The 17,761-nt window shown below is 40.5% G+C and overlaps 1 protein-coding gene across 3 annotated transcripts in view; it reads right to left on the bottom strand.

The window, feature by feature from the left end:
- mast1a (microtubule associated serine/threonine kinase 1a) overlaps nucleotides 1-17,761 on the bottom strand; it is an 85,158-nt gene that overhangs the window by 23,634 nt on the left and 43,763 nt on the right. For 2 of the 3 annotated variants that reach the window (XM_031741166.2, XM_039613481.1), the window contains exons 3-10: nucleotides 15,184-15,272; nucleotides 14,301-14,376; nucleotides 13,708-13,780; nucleotides 8,347-8,507; nucleotides 6,095-6,170; nucleotides 3,660-3,869; nucleotides 3,464-3,565; nucleotides 42-174 (exon numbers count right to left, since the gene is read on the bottom strand). In XM_031741166.2, the coding sequence (XP_031597026.1) occupies nucleotides 42-174; nucleotides 3,464-3,565; nucleotides 3,660-3,869; nucleotides 6,095-6,170; nucleotides 8,347-8,507; nucleotides 13,708-13,780; nucleotides 14,301-14,376; nucleotides 15,184-15,272 (920 nt within the window). Of the gene's footprint in view, nucleotides 1-41; nucleotides 175-3,463; nucleotides 3,566-3,659; nucleotides 3,870-6,094; nucleotides 6,171-8,346; nucleotides 8,508-13,707; nucleotides 13,781-13,984; nucleotides 14,004-14,300; nucleotides 14,377-15,183; nucleotides 15,273-17,761 lie in introns of those variants that run through there. The other variant, XM_039613482.1, reaches the window with a different exon arrangement.

Genomic DNA, 17,761 nt, shown 5'->3' with positions numbered 1-17,761 from the left:
CTCTGGAATAAAACCTGAGACCTATTATTCCCATTTCTTACCCTCCAGTGGATCCCTGGTCAGTCCCAACTGACTGATAATATATCGAGGGATGTCTGCCTTCATCAGCTGTCCCTCCTTGGCGTGGTCCTCTGCTGCTTCGAGTAAATGATAAAACTCTTCTGGGTTGAACTCCTATAATTCCAACAACAAACAACGAGGGGTCAAGAAAAGCTACAAAACACTTGTACTGTACATGCATCTTAAATTAACATGATCTGACATACAAAGACCACTGCTGAAGTGGTGACGTGTGCGAAACAAAATAATTGAAATCATCACAGCCTTTCTGAACATGTGGAAAAATTGGATTTATGTTTGCAATCATCAAAATCTCTGTGAAATATTTCCAGCAATTTGTTGAATCTGTGACGTGAAGATTTAAAGCAGTCCTGAAGGCAAAAGGACATCCAATGTAGCACTAGCAAGGTGTACCTTAAAAACTGGCCAGTGATTATATATTTCACGAAAGGTCACATAGTTTTGAGAATTACTGGACTAAACACTTAAAAATCCACATTTAATTTAGATTCGACTGATAACCCCAACAGATATTTACACTATGAAAGCTATAAGTTAAATTATTACAGTACTTCGTATTATTTCTTCTTTATAGTTTCTATTTCAATTAAAATCACGAACCAATATTCTTCTTTATACACTTTAAAATATCCAAACTGTAGCATGTGGATAAAATACAATAATAAAGTGCGTGTCAGATTAAGTTTTTCCAGATCAACAGCCGGCTACTGAACCACAACGTTCTAGTGTGGAGTCACAAAAGGATGTGATAACAGCTAACACTAGTCGAGCACTAAGTAAACGATGTTATGTTGTGCCAGGTGACATAAACAGTAAGTAATTCTAGGAGTACATCCAACTTATAATCATAAAACTAGATTTTAGTTCAACCTGCAGCAAATTCATGACCGAACACTGTTACAGGGCTGTCAAACAAACACAATCAGTGTTAATACACTTCCAAACTTTAAATTGCTTTCTCTGAAAATGTTCATTTTTTCCTATGATACAGCCTTTTGTGGTGTCTTATGGGATTCGGTTTCATTCCTGTTGGTGGAGTAACGTTTTGATTAGAAAGCCTGGGGCAGTCAGGATCATTTCTTTCCATGCTCTCTCTCATATCTGCTCCCTTCGACTAGAGGAAAAAAAAAAAAGCAGTACGGAGATGGGGAATTAACCTGGCTCTCTGATAGTTTGCGCTGCTGGAGGATAATATTCTTGCAGCTAACAGCCTTCTGACTGTGTGACATTTTCACCAAATCAGACCTTGTGACTGACTTGAATGCTAAATGAACTCTACGGACATGGACAACATTTCATCTGTGTGTGCCTTCTCCTCTCTAACCCACGGGCCATGAGGATCTAAAGTCCCCTCCACATCCTGCCTGACCCTATCGACCTTTTCTGACGGTCGCCTTGGCAACAGAAAGATGAGCCGGGAGGGTTTGGGAGGAGGGACCACACCATCAATCAGGGAGCTGATATTCAGGTGTGTCCCGTGGATGCAGAGAGGCTTGTTATTACTAAATAAGTTTTGTTGAATTAATGTATCAGCATGTCAAGGACACGGCTCCGTCTTGGACCTGATTTGATGTTCTGTTGTGAAAACGGACAAGTTGAGGAGGTGGGAAGAACGAGAGTGAAAAATATCCTAAAGCAATAATCGTGCAATTTGCAGCAACAGAGGATGACTGATGTGCTGAATGACACAGCTTGAACAAAACCATGACCTCCATGTATAATACAGTGTATTTCAACATTCATACACTCCCATGTGTTAAGAATGCTGTAGGTAAAGTAACGTTTACGGGAAGCAAGAGAATGGATCGTAGCAGCTACTTCCAAATGCAAGCAAAGGCATGTCAAGAGAAGACAGGTGTGAAACAAATAATGGTACATCTTCTGACTTGGATTAAAAAAATATCACAAATTCATGGCAATCTGGCAACTGGTATGTCTAAAATTTCAAATTTTTACATGGTAATTAACAGGGGAAAAATATGACATGCTACTTAATCACATCATGATAAAGTTGTTTGTACTCTGATGACCAATGTCAGTATTTCTTTTAAAAACGTGTTAGCTAGCTACATTTGACTGCTCCCTTATCACAAGGGTCACCACAGCTTGTAGCTGCGTATGTTTGTTTTGACAGTTTTATGGCAAATGAAGCTCCTGATACACAGAATTTTATGCTGATGTTAATAACAGAGGAGGTTTAGACCTCTGCAGTTATTTACGCAGCAGAGCATTTGTGACTTTTAAACACTATGGACCTCAGCATTGTAACTTTATGTAGTCAGACATTTCATGGCTGAGTGGCTTTTGTTCCTAAAGGCTTGATTTTATACACCTGTGGCAACAGGGGTTAAATCACCTAAATTCAAAGAATAATAGGTGTAGTCCATTGCCTTTCTTGTCTTTTATAATCTGACTTATTTCATTTCCGTGTTCCACTGGATTGGGCCTGTATCTCATTACCAACTGGTGATAAATGTGTTATGTGTGCGCTGAAGTTATGACAGAATAAAACCAAATCAAGCAGAGTTGGTTGGAGATTCAAATATGCAAGATTCAACACAGGAAAGGCAGGAAATTTAAAGGCTCAAATGACTTCTGAATTCTCTGAAATCTGAGACAGAGGTGTTTGCCATGTTTGATGAAATTGTATGCAGATTTTCATTTTTAGCTGCATAAAAATCTTGCTTCTGTAAAAATGTCAGGGTTAACGGGTAAAAAGGTGACGCATCATGACAGTAGCAATGGGATACCCGAGGGGACGGTTTGAGGTCAGTTGGTTTGAGGTCTATTGCTATTTGGCAATAACTTACCACAGACATCTTCTCTGGCTTAGTAGCCAAATATTTTTTCCTCCCAGTGCTGTGTAGAGACACCAGTATTGCTGTATTTTCATCTGTATAATTTGAACCTTTATCCTGTTGTTTTTTCACAGTTGTATTCCACTGTATTGCTGCAAACACTACTTGTTTATACTTGTAAGTTGCAAAGCCAATGTTTTTGCTATGTCCATGTCAAATAAATCAGTCAAACACATTAAGAAGACATCCTGTCTGGTCTTTCTCTGTTAAAAAAGCTACTGGTAAAACAGATGCAACATAAAAGATTAAACAAACCTTGAACCTTTCCTGACTGGAGTGGCAGCATAGCTTCCTGCAGTGACACACTTATGTTTCATCAGTTCAGAATGAACGAACAGTCGACACTCTGCCCTACTTTTAGATTCTGTAGTGCCAGTTCAGCATATTCGACCCTCCATTTCCATGTGGGAGGACGGGAGTGTCTTTGAGCAGCTCAGTGGGGGTAGAAAATGCCTCCAGAAACAAAGAAAGTCGGGATTCTCGATGTGTTTGAAAGTTTGGCCACAATCAGATAAGGAACTCACCAAGCACTCCAGCAGCCTGGCAGGGCGAGATATGATGATGAAGAGCTTTTTGACAAGCTCGATGACGAAGGTGAGCTCCGAGCTCTCCGAGCGCTTGTAGGCCTGATGAAGAAAGACAGAAATTGGGAGAGACAGGGTCAGTTAGTGAGGTTTGGAGGCACAACACATCACATCGGATTCCTGCTACACAACTCACGTCGTGCAGCATCTTCTCCAGATTCTCCTGCAGTTCACAGAAGTAAACGCTGGTGATGACGCCCTCGCGTGATTTGGTCAGGCAGTCTCTGGCCAGCTCGGTTATCTGGTGGTGGATGAAGCTGAGAACCCCGTCGGCCAGTGGCAGAACACTCTCTGGGGAGTAGTTCTGGATGAAGTCTGCCAGCCTCTCTTCCATCTGAGCTGTGGCCTGATTAGAGACACAACAGTGGTTAATAGTCAGTGAGTGTAAGATTATACGATCACCTGTCTTTATCTCAATATACGGTGCTCAGCCAGCTCCACACATTCTGTATAAATGTGCTACTTTAAACACGACACTCATTGTTTTCTGAACAAGCCTTTGTGGAAGGGCCTTGATGGTTTTTTGCACTTCACTGTTCATTCCCCTGCAGAAAAAAAGAAGAAGATTTTTTTATGATATTTCTTTCTCGGGCTGCAGAAACTCAGCTCAGCTAAGGCACCTCAAAGAAAGTGATGTGTGAAGTGATGTAACATAATGTGATGCGCCCTGTATTCAGTCCTTGTTCATTTGGTTGTTGTTGCACCACTTTTGACTGTGTTATTCTTTTTACTATTTCCATCATATTCATAAAGCCCCCAAAAGATTTTTTAAAACTCAGGAGGAGACCTACAACCACATTAGACTTTGCAAACTTGTGTGTATAAAGGCTTATCTTGATTTGTTGTCACTTTTTTAACCTTCATATTGAGTGCATTTCTGTGCTTTTAATCTGTATGTATTTCAGCTTGCTATTATTATGCCACAGTAAAGTGCTACTTTAGAGAATTAATGTGCCTTTTTTGCCTATTTTATTTTCAGAAATTACCAGTACTCATATATGGTGAAGCAAACAACTATCTGGAAGGATGTTACTATTATTTTCTAATAAGTAAAGACACTTAAGCTCATTTAGTGGTCACTATAATTAATTCAGCTGACAGGTTAACTCGCCCAAATATAAACAGAGAGAGATCTAGAGGTTTCATTAACTGGAACCTCTCCTCAGTGCTTGAGTTTTATACAGTTTTTGCATTTAAGTCTTTTTCAAGCATGCAAATGCTAACTACTCCTACAGTAACATTAAAAAAAATACAGCAATATTAAACCTGCCTTCACCAAGTTGGGATTTGTGAGTGGGAAGACTCGTGCTGCTTCACAATGCATCACTGTGAATGAGCAGGATTGTGATTTGTGTGTGTACGTGTGTGTGTGTGTGTGTGTGTGTGTGTGTGTGTGTGTGTGTGTGTGTGTGCGCGCGTGCAGGCAGGTGTTTGAGGGCACCTGCAATGTGAAAGATTTCCTTGCACACACTTCACTGTTCATCAAAACGGTGGGAGACACTGAGTCATGTTTACACGTCTCAGAGTCATGAAAACACATCTAATTGACTTTTTAATCATGATCTGCTAAAGGACTTCAGACATGGATGACCTTCTAACAGCTTACCATGAACCATGTAATAAATAAAGAGTGGTGAGTATTGTTTAAAGTACCAAGCACACAGATACCTGCTCGGTGTAAGAGAAGTGTGCATTAGGGAATCTGTGACCACCCAGCTGAATACAAATTAAGGTGCAGCAGCAGAAAAACCTGAAAGTGGAATCCAGTACTAACTGAAAATGAGTAGAAATGGGCACAGAGTGCGCACTACACTTTGAAATAATTAAATGTTAAATTCTAGTTTTGAAATGGTTTAAAATAGGGTGTGTGTCATTCATTAATCACAAGGCTGCCCATATTTTGAAGCATTATTAAACACAGCCATGAACCTCAAACTGGTCCTGGTCAGTCGTCACTGGTCTGCTGGTTGGTGTAGCAGCAAGTAGTTTAACTGCTGTATATGCCATGCATGTTTTGGTCTCTGCAGTCCAACAGGAGTGCAAAAGAGGGTACAAGCTTCACCATGTCACCAAAGCGTGCTCAGGGAGAAAACTTGCAGTGTCCATTCATCTCCCTGCCTATAATTTCTATATATTCATATGCAAAATCTTTTTAAAGCAACATCAGGTCAAGAAGTAGCTTAACTCAGTTATTTGTTCCCTCTGGAACTAGAACTTAATATTTTACCTTTGAATTATTTTAACATCATCACAGTAAATAAGTGCAGCTTTTATCACTGTATGAAATTCCAGGGAGCTGTTTTGCTGCTTTTTTTGTTTTACTACTTGTTTTGTTTACATGTTCAGCCCCTGCAGCACTTACATATCATCAGCTGCTTACTTAAAACAACAGATTCTTGCAAATAATGACTCACTTTGGATAAAAGAAATATAACAAATATTTTAAATGTAGCTGAGAGATGTCTGTTGCTGGTATGCATATTGTGTATGTGTGTGCGTGCATGTGTGTGTGTATTTGAGGTGTGCGTGGAGGTACAGTTTACACTTGTGTATTTGTTGTGCGAGCCTGACCTTGGGGAAGCGCTCCTTGTAGACATGGTTCATCATCACTATTTCATTGTCATAGCAGGATGGTGAGCGCCCCGGGCTGAAAACAGACAAACAGAGAGCAGGAGTGTAATATACAGCATCGACTGAGCAGAACAGAGTGAGAGGAGGCAGCCAAAAGAGAAGCAATTCTGTATTTTTCACCTGAACGGAGAAAATATTCACCGCACTCCCTCAAGTCTGTCCTGTTGGTATATAATGCTAATAAACTGATCAGAAATTCAGTACACCATGTTTCTCTTATGGACGCAGTCCCTTCCTACATCTCCTCCATCCTGACCATGGCAAAGATGCCACAAGCAAGCATGTAAACAACAAGTTCAGCATATGCTTTCACAAGATGTAAGGGAAAGCAAAACCAACATATGGCAGAAAAAGTCAACTTTGTTGATTTTATTTCTCAGGAACTGAGCTGATCTACACATCTGTAAAGAAAAAGGAACTGATAAAAAGTCCTTTATGGGAAAAGACATTATAATTTAACATATACACAATAAGGAAAGTCTGCGCGCTGATTTTATCTAGGCCAGGGGCTGCTGAGGAGCTTAATATGAAAACTGAATACTGATGAGTAGTGATGTGTCGGATGTAGTTAGGACATGTTGCATCCAGAGGGGAGGCTATAATAGGTGTGGCTCCAGGGAGTGTACACCAGAGGCTTCAGCTATTAAAGAAGCTGCTGCACCCTGGAGATGCTCAACACACTGGAGGCTGGACTCGCTACTGATATAATAACAGTGGTGGAAAATACCCTAACCCTAAGTACAGAGACATCAACGGTGTGCTACAGTTTTGAGGCACTTGTACTTCTACTTCACTGCTTTTCAGAGGAAAATATAAAAACGTCCTCGACCATTTAACTGTTAGTTTAATATTCCAAACTATTTATTATACTTAGGGACCAGTTTAAACTGTTTATATATGTTTTTATCAAACTGTCCATGACAGCTGATATCTTAAAGATAGGTTATTTTTTGTTGCACTGGTGGAAACAGTAGATAGATTATTCACTTAAGTAGAAGTACAGCTAGTACTTGCATTATGAAAGACTTCGGTAGAAATATTAATTCAACTTCTTTAATAAGGTAAAAGTAAAAAAACTAGTGCTACCCCTCAGCCTCCTATTAGACACACCTATGGTATCAGTTTGAAGCTCCTACGTTGCCTCTTTCTTGAGTTATCGCATTCACAAACGAAGGTGCCGCGTGGCTCGCCGCCCTGGCGGCTTAACGACAAAAAAGTACAAAGTAACTCTTCGAGGGGCATTTCTACCGCTAGTTTTGTGAAAAGCTAACTGATCAATATCTTTGTTTTTGTTTTGTTGTTTGTCATGAAGCTGCTAATGGTACTTTTTTCTGTCACAGGTCTGTCTTTGCTCCGCACTTCTCTTCCCTGCATATTGTTTTGCCTCTTTCATCTCTGCGTCTTTTACACCAGTCAGAAGCAATAAGAACTGATGCTGGAACCACCAATAGGATTGTCTTTCATGTTCCCTCCATTTAGGTTCAAATGGGTTTAATGTGTGTAAGGCAAAATAATCAATAACTCTCCTAAAATGTGTTAAAATTAGAGCCTAGAGTAGTAACAGTAAAGTAGATACTGTTACTAAAACTAAAGAAACATGTCAGAATAACTAGTCATGTAAAGTGCAGGTACCTGAAAACTCAAGTAACATTTGTACTTTGTTACTTTCCACCTCTGTCGACTGTGTCCTGCTTACTACTGCAAACCTATCGGGAATATTTTACAGTGTTGCATTGGTATTGGTACAGCAAGGACTTAAGGGAGTACTGTTTATTAAGGTAGACACATCTTCAAAACAGAGCATGATGTGTTTGATGAAAAAGGCCTAACAAACCAAATGTCCCCTCTATGTAAATGGGAGCTGCACCAAATAAAGCACTGGCACATTCACAAAAGGCGACTCATCTGAATTAATGACTGAGAGCACTCCACACCTCTTAATAACAGAAAGAAGTTGGTCCTGCACAGTAACTGAATAAATATCGCTTTTATAATCTTTAATGGCTGCTGAATGTCCTTTGATTGCAGCTTGCCATGTTGAATTTTGGCTAGTTTTGTTATGTCTTACACAGAATACTCAAACATTTACAAATAAAGCTTTGATGTTGACATCTTTATTCTCCTGTGTCACACCGGAGGGATGGGACCCTTTGCTTAAACAGTCTTTTGCCCATTACCTGTCACGCCCTCACCTGAGGCTTCGGGAGCGAGGACGGACGTGCGGCGAGCGGCGCCCGCCGTCGTCGTCTGTGATGCTCTCTGTGCTGCCAAAGTGCTTGGACAGGAAGTGCAGCTCATCCATGGTTGGCTGGAAGGGCAGCTGGTGCAGACGCTCCTGGGATGAACTGGATGACTGGAGAGACATGAGAGACATGAAAAGGAGGCAAGGTTAAAAAGTGAACTGTCCGTTGTTTGATTTTTTTTTTAAGCCTCTGTAAGAGCTGCAAGATCAATAGTTTAAAAATAGACATCCAGTGATGAAAAAAAACATCAAAAACAAGAGAAGAGAAGAGAAGAGAAGAGAAGAGAAGAGAAGAGAACAAGGTGTACTATAATGTGAGTGGGTGTAACAAAGAACTGAAACAAAGAAGAAACCAAGTTAAAAGAACGAGGAGAGAGGTGGCGAAACAAGCAAACTATCCAGAAGGAGTTGGTGTAGGAGTGCAAAACAGAGTAACGCAGACTGAAAAACAAGGCAAAAAGACTGCAGGGAATCAAAAAATCACCCCAAGTAAAAGTTGACTGCTGGTTAAGCATCTCATGCCTCTGGGCGATTAATGGCAGCGCTGCCTGGTTTTAAACAAAAGACTTTTCTACAGCACCGAAGGAAAAAAACAGCCTGGATCAATGGGAGCCTTAATGAACACATCTCCCAATGGGACATAATGGTTGGCTTTGGCCACACAATGATTTCTGCTATAAAAATCCATTAGAAACTCCTTTCAGGTCTTAGTCTCTTGCAGGCTGAAGAAAAGTATAGAAATTGCAATGCTGAGAGTGCAACACGATCAATTAAGAAGTTCCCCAAAGACAGAGCAAGATTGAAGAGTGAGGGGAAATGCCACTGAACATGATGGATGTCATGAAAGTTTATATGATTTGGTTTTGCTACTTCATTTGGAGCATTTCTCCAACTTGTTAGTCTTTCTTCACTTCTGCTTGCTTAAGAAAAAAGAATATGATAAATATCTCCAACATTTAGTTTTGTTATTATGGTGGCACAGCTGAATCACTGGTCATTCAACCTTAATGCTTCTGACCTTTAATGGCTTTGAGGCTAAACAGAAAGTGAAATTAGTCTCTGCATGTTTTTCCTGAAAGATATTTTGAAGAATATGCAGATTCATTTCAGGTGCATCGGGCTTATAAATGGAGTGAGAAAGATTTGCCGCTGAGAATAGCCTGAGGAGGACATTTTTCAAGTTCATAAAAAATGCTTGGCTTTAACAGCTTTATAGGAAAATATAAAGTCAGTCCCAGAATGGATAACCCACTGCTGCAAGTCTGTGAAAATGCTGAAGAAAAATTCAGCTTTTAGTGGAATATTTACTGGAAGCGTTGCCTCTATATAATATGATTCTTTTTCACTGCATTTACTAAAACTCTCAAAAAAGTGAAGAGCAGCAGATCCTTCCAAAGAGTTGAAAACATGAGTGTGGCTTAACGATTCAGATTCATGATCAAATGTGTTATAAAGTCACTACTGGCTTAGGGCACGAACATAATAACTGACAAAATAGGCCGAGTCTCAGCAATGTATAGGTTGTATGCTGAGAACCAAATGCACACAGCACTTACAGTGGTACAAAAATACCAGGTTGCATGAGTGGAATGCATTTGCCATTAGCTTGTGTATTAACACTGCTGCACTTATAAGCTCTGAAACTATTGCATGCATTCAGCGAATTGATTTGATTTTAAATGGGAATGTCTCATCATTTGTACAAAAAATTGGAATTATTTTCTTTAATCCATCCAGCTATCCATTCATCCATCTTCTGGGTTGCGGGGGCAGCAGTCTAAGCAAAGAGGCCCAAGCCCCCCTCTTAATGATCACCTCCTTCAACTCTTCTGGATAAAAACAAAGGTGGTCCCAAGACAGCTGAGAGATGTAAACTCTTTATAATAATAATAATGGATTGCATTTATATAGCACTTTTCTAGGCAGCCAAAGCGCTTTACAATTCCACTATTCATTCACTCTCACATTCACACACTGGTGGAGGCAAGCTACAGTTGTAGCCACAGCTGCCCTGGGGCAGACTGACAGAAGCGAGGCTGCCATATCGTGCCATCGGCCCCTCTGGCCAACACCAGTAGGCAGGTGTAGGTAAAGTGTCTTGCCCAAGGACACAACGACCAGGACAGAGAGAGCAGGGGGATCGAACTGGCAACCTTTAGTTTGTCCAGGATGTGCATCAGGGTCTTCCTCCCTGGAGGACCTGCCCGAAACACCTCACCTAGGAGGTGATTAAGAGCTAGATGTCCAAACAAATTCAACTGACTCCTTTCAATGTACTCCTATCTCTAACAAAGAACCAAGACACCCGAATGACAGTGATGTACAGTATAATCCGACATATGGCAAAACATAGTTTCTTCCCACTACAAAGATTTTCAGTGAAATATTCAACATGCATCTTATTTTTAAAAGACCAAAGCGCTTTTTCAGCTCATGACTGCACTATCAACTATAAACAAGTTAAAGGTAGAAATAAAAATATAAAAAAATAATAATAAATCTGAGCATTGGGAGTAATATGACAAGCCTGTATCTGCCCTGGTGTAAAATTGCTGTTTTGCTGTGTGAGGCAGGATCTAAGCAGAAATTAGGAATCTATTGTTTGTGTCATCTGTAAGGCTTAAGCCGTTACATATCCACTGTCTGTATCTGTAGCTTTTCTCTAAAATATTATGTCATTTCTACCTATAGGTATACACACACATACACCTTGTACTCTGATCTGCTCTGTTCAGTATACAGCGGCCCTGCTGTAGCTAATCAAGCAAGTAATGGAGAACGAGGAGAGCACTGAAAACTGATTGATGGGACGGAAGGCAGGGTAGGAGGAGTGATGGAGGTGGAGAAGATTATGGAGACACAGAGCAACCACCTTCAATCTCAGTAAAAACAGATCAATGGGTTATCTACAGTGTGTGCGTGTCTCTGCATGTGCAGCTGAGAGGAGAAGCACGGGAGGCAGTCAATGAAAGAAATGATGTGCGAAAGACAGAAGAGAGGATGAAGGAACGATCGCGTTCAGGGCGGCACAGAAATGTACAGGGAGTGGATTATGAGTCAACGCATCCACCTGAGCATCAAACACATTAAAGTCCATTTCTCAAATGGAGTCTTTACCAAATGGGCCTTGGCAGTGTTCAATTCTCCGGGTAGTCTCTTATGCCGCAAACATCTTGCACTCAAGAAGAAAGCGAACATTGTTTTTGTCTCTCTGTTTGCTTCAAATCGAGTTTCATTTCCACCTACACTCTCTTTTATTTGTCTCTGTTGTCCCTCTTTATCATCTCTCTCTGTCTCTGTGAAGAAATGATGGATGGAGAAATACATACTGGAACAGGCATGAATACAGACTGGTTACATTTCAATTATCTCTGCTCCACTTTTTCCAGAGGCCAAGTCATCAGTTTCAGATAAATCAGGTCGAACATATCTTAGCAACTGATTACTTATTTTTAGTTCTGGTTTACACATGATGCATGTTCTTGCCACTCAAAAGCTTCTTAACAGTCATCTGGGACTGACAAGAGGAATTACAAAGTCAAAGACTGCAGAGTTGTGTGTGTTTGTGTATGCATGCCATTTAGCTGCAACTGTGGCGTATAATTGTTTCAAAGCCAAACGGAACAAAAGTAGCACATGCAACTTTAGAATATGAATTCAGCAGCGCCAGAGCTGATTTTGTGCATGTAAATATATGCAAATGAACTCTTTGAGTGAAATCCATATTCATGCACAGGCTATAAAATGCACCTCATCTATTTAGCAATGGAAGTAAAATCGAAAGTAAAGTTCTGGTGCAGTTTCATGACTTAGGCAGCAAATTAGCCAAAGGAAAAAAAACAAAACAAAACACACATTTCACATTTTCTTGTTGTCATTTTTCATGATTCTCTGCTAAAACTATAAATGAAAGGCAGTAAGTATCTAATCACACTTCTCTGTTTTGCACTTTCGAAAGGGAGTGCAGGGGGAAGGACTACTAAAAAATACAATGATCACAGAGGCTCAACAATTTACTTCAGAAGGTTTATATGAAGCTCACTGCACCTACACTGTGCAGCATAGTTTGATAGACACACGTTTGTCTTACAAGGACACATTTAGTCAGCAGCAGTGGCTGTGCAGTTAATGATACACAATACATGCAGGAAAGTTGTCGCCAAGGCAGCCACATCTGTTGTATGGTCAATTATGCTGGTAACCTCTTATACACCTGCTTTCATTTATTCTCCTTCTTTAATATTTGTATAGGAATAAGTGTCCTTAAGCATTCAAGTACTTAAATACTCAAGGACTAACCAACTACTCAGAAACTAATGGCCCACTCGCTGTATCATCTGAGCTCCAGCTGCCACATATGGTGGCGGAGGCCTTTGTTGATAATGAAGGACAAATAAACTGCTCTTACATAGTGATTTTCAACCTTTGCACAGCATCTTTCTTCACAATTTGCCTCTCATTCACTCATTTACGCACGCATTTATAGAAATGGTGGCTGAGATGGCAATGCAAGACACCTGCCCAGGATCATTAACAGGAGCGACCTCTCGATCAATTTGTCTATATATAGTATGGATCATCTGTCCAGGCTGAATGCCCATGTGCTCAGTGATTGTAAATATCTTCATGCAGGCAATAATCAAGTAGAAATATGTCAATCAAATGATGACTAGACATTTATTGCCATCTGATAGCTAATAGTGGTGATTCTGACTTGAACCCTCAAGGCCTGTAGGTTATTTTCCACCAAAGAAACCACCCTCTGATTTAGTGGTGCCAGAATGAACAATCTTGGGCTCGAAGGATGAGACGCATGGAAGAATTTTGAAATGCGATAAGTCTCCTTATCTTTACCCACAGCCAGAGTAAGATTTGAAAAGCTGCGGCAAGTATGAACAATTTCATTTCCACCTTACGGAAAGTGTAAATTAGAGAGTCAGCCTTCTAGCAACAAAAGCTTTACAACAATGAGTCAGTGACATGGATGTTTTTGAAGATCAACTCTGACAAATCGGATTAAGCATAAATGAAATGGGACAAATGCTATATCCTTTTTTTGTTCCATTAATCTGTATTTGCCTTTCAGGTATCAAGGAATGTAGCAGCGCACCAACAAGGTCAGGAAAAACAGACAGGATGTAAAGAATAAACAATGAAAATATGATGAAATCAGCCTTGCACATATTTTATGACAAAGGAAATGCATTCAATACATTAAACAAACAAACAGACAAAAAAAAAAATCCCAGCAATGATCACATTAAACTGCAGGTATGATAATCAAAGAGTTCGATCTTCTGCTGAAACCTACCGTTGAGCTGGGTGTGTTGGTGCCATATCCTGAGGAAGGCAAAGAAGCCAAAGACCATCTGCGACCATCGGCCCTGAGAAAAGAAACGAAAAACAAAAGTGAAAAACAGGAAAGCATATGTTAGACACAAAGGGAACCAAAAACTGTTTTTCTCTACAACTTTTAACAGCCAAAATTCGAAATGTCAGTTTCTATTTTTGTTCCTCCAAACAGCACAATTGGCTGTTATACTGGAGCAATTCTGCCACCTTCACTGCCTTTCAATCTATCCAATTACACTTTCACTCCTTTCATCCCTCTCTTCCCTGAGGCCTCCTCCGGCTGTCCCAGAGTCTGACACTTCCCCTGAGTGAGTGATGAGGGGGGACTCGTTTGGGCAAAGTCCAGGCACTTCGCCTGATTCATGTCGGCCTGTTGTCACGCCTCAGTCACACAGACCCAGGACAAAGCTGCAGCTCCATTTCACACGTGCGTGTCCGACTGAGTGGGTGTGTTCCCTGAAGGATTTCACTGTGTGTTTGTGTGCATGTGTCTCAGAATAATCCTAACAGCAGTCAAGCTCCAATATTTTGCACAAAACAACTGATGCCAACCTTCGAGAAGAGGCAAAGGAGAAGTGGGCAGGTCCGCTTGGTGAGAAGTTGCGCGGGCTGTCCAACGGACTGCTTCCTAATAAAACACATATGGAGAAGAAACAGTAAAAAAAACAGACTCTCTGGGTTACTGGGCAGGGTAATAAACTAAAATACTTTCTGTTTGGGGTAGTTTTACATTAAAAGTCAGTTGGTTTTGTTCACTTCCTAGAATATTAAAAAGCTTGTCAAAAGCTTTAGAAAATGTGCATCTCATTTCTAATCCCTCTGCTTATAACCCTATGAGGCCATGTTTGCGTGAGCAGGTTCTTGGATTTTTTTTGCATTTGGGTAGCACATGCAGCTGTCTCTGCATGCAGATGCAATGAGACAGCCATGTGGATATTTTACAGCTTTCTACTGATCAACCTGACAGGATACACAGCATACGAGAGGAAGCTGCAGACTGCATGCAAATGCAGAAAGAGTTAACAGAAAAAATAATTAAATAATCATAATTAATAATTGCAATCCTTTGTCTGGTGTAAAAACAGTGAATGTAAATTTTGTTTTAGTTTTCAAACTTTGCACCTTAAATATTTTTCTTTTTTTCTTTTTATTTCAAATTTTCAACGCTGCCCATTTTTGACAATTTATTTCGCCTTTCATAGCAGATAATTGAGATGCTAAGAAACAAGCAGCGGGACAGACCGATGTTCAGGAAAGGCAGCTGGACATAAACTGGGAATGTGGTAAAGCATAATGTACTGCCCAGTTGTCATGTAAAGAAGCCAATTTCTTTAAAAATGGCTTTATTTAGCTTATAGGCCAATAAAATTTGGGATGAAAGCGAGCACTTGCTTACAGAGTATTCCTGAAAAGCATATACATCAGGCATACTGACCTATGTGTCCGGGCAGTGGTGAGTGCGGCCGTGGCAGGGTGGGGGAGGTACTGGTCAGGATGAGGCTTTTCCGGTTACTGGTTCTGCAACTACAAACATAAACAAGAACAAAGAGCACCTCAGTATTTGTCTTCATTAGATCAATTAACAGCTGACAGTCCAAACGACTCAGGGAGCCCCAGGTTAATGAATACACTCGCCGTGCTTGGCCGTGCGCTTACATGACATCCCAAATAACTCTATAGCCTGCAGTTAAATATTTGTGGGCACAAGTGTGCATGCTGTTTATCTTGAGTACAGTATGTCATTCTGTGTGTGCATGTGCCAGAACATAATAGAGGATTTTATTGACATCTGCAGGTCCACAGGGGAGTGCGACAAAGCAAGACAGATTTTAATTTCCTCAAGGTCCAGCTGCATGATGGCTGCCGCTGTGAAATATAAAGGCTAGATTGATGGAGGGCAGGAGCGAAGACAGGGAGGAAAAGAAGGAACAGGGAGGGCAGGTATAGACCATAATGAAGGAACGAAGTTATTGAACCATAAAGACTACACATGCTGCCGCTGCCGCCACTGGAGGTGCCGCTGAGCAGTTTGACGGAGAGTTCACAAGGGTCATTGTTTTATGTAACAGCTCATAAAGTGGGAAGAGGATTTTTCAGGTGCTCTTTTCCTGTACGGATTGCTCGCAGGCCTTTAATGTCTCTCTGTGTGTGATTCACATTAATGCCCGTCAGAGCAGATTTTAGAAAGCAGCACCGAATCTGACAAACAACACAAGTTTGCTTCTTATTGCATCAGCTAGCATGCTGCTCTACATCTGTGCAGGAAGTTAAAAAGAAATCACAGCATTTAAACCCAGGAGTAAAGAAAAAAAATCCCAAACATGGTCACACAACACACAAACGCGGTATCTATAATCTACATCCCAGTCTTAGAGTTCCTCCCTACCTCCCTCATCTCTATCCTTTTTTTAAATGCAAATCTTCAGCACTTGTTTCTAGCAGTCTGAGAAGTCTAACTGGCAAGATTTCATTGGTGGCAGTGTGCCTCTGTGGGTGCCAGCTGAGGGAAAGCTTGTACTCAGTGTTGCAGAACAGAAGAGAAGCACATTGAAATATTTAAGGGGAATGCATTAGCTTTGGACAGAGGGCTAGAAGTGGCTTAACACCATCCTTTGCTTCAACTCTCATAAAAGGAGAACAGAGGAAGGGGGAAGGGTGGCAGAGGAAGGAATAAGAAAAAAAGGCACAGAAGACTCGAGTGCAAATTTCCTTGAACCTGTTTGAAACTCACTTTCATTTCCCTTCCTCTTTTTCCTGGAGCCATGAAAAATCCACATTCTCACTGCTGCTCTTTCTCAAAAAGCTGAATCGCTGGAGCGTACGCCACTCAAGCTTCACTTCAGAACACGTTCTTAGCTTTTGATTCATGATTCATCGTATCTACAGGAGAAACACTCTATCAGTGACTCGTTAAATGGGAGTGATTCACTTTCAGGTCTAGTGCCTAATGTTGCAAACCACATATTACCAGGAAGGAGCATTAATTCTACCTGCCTCCTTTCTGCGACTTTCCTCCTATTCTCTATTATCCTCAGTCACAACAAATGGCATCACCATATTCTGATAACTCCATTCATGCCCGGATCCATATTGCTTTCTCCTTCTCCCAAATTAACTCTCTAAATGATGAATAATTGAAATGTGTGAAGTCAGGAAAAGTCATTTTCTCCCCTAATTCCCCTTTAAGGCAATACAAGGTTGACTAAACTATTAAAGAGCGAAGCAGAACGAAACCCTACAAAGGCAAAGCCATCTAATCTTCCTGTGGAGTTGAGAGCCTCTTTGCATTACAACATTATCTTAAATGAAATGCTTCAAAAGGGTATCTTGCCCTAAGCATTTGTACTGTAGCAAAGGTTAAATAGGAGCTCTGCTCTTTATTCTATACTCCAACTGCCAGTCACACCAGTAAAGGTCACCGTAAGAGCCCTGCTACTTCAATTCTGTTAAAACTAAGTGGAACACATATGACAGACACAGCGGGGGGAGGGGGGGTTGTAAAACCATCCTACCGTGGTGGTTGTATATTCCACTGGGTTTTTTTTTTGAGATTCGTATGCACTCTCTTTCACTGTACCTTTCTAACATTTACCAAGAAGTCCTGTTTAACAAAACCAGCATGAAGACACATTTACAAAAGCTTTTACAAAACTGAAACCATCGACCCAGCTCAGTGCCTTGCAACCTACTGCAATCTGGTTTGTTTGGGTTACTGTTGTTAGACTTACATACAGAGGCCAAATCAGTCACAGATCAAAAGAACGCCTCATAAAGTGCTTTAGTGCTCCTCGGCATAAAGAACCACAATCTAGCATCAAACTTGATTCAGCATAATTAGGAATGTGAGTACATAACAGTAAAGACTATACAAAAAATGAAATAACACATATTAAATAATATTGCAATATTGTATAATACATTGCATTGTTCTAATATATATAATACTGCATAATATTATTTCTTTTTTTGTTTACAATTCATGAAAATATTGTTTGTTTTGTATAATTATGTTT

The sequence above is a fragment of the Oreochromis aureus genome, linkage group 6 (genome assembly GCF_013358895.1).
Source record: "Oreochromis aureus strain Israel breed Guangdong linkage group 6, ZZ_aureus, whole genome shotgun sequence".
NCBI lineage: Eukaryota > Metazoa > Chordata > Actinopteri > Cichliformes > Cichlidae > Oreochromis > Oreochromis aureus.
The sequence above is the reverse complement of the archived record's forward strand: the minus strand, read 5'-3'. Positions and strand labels throughout refer to the sequence as shown.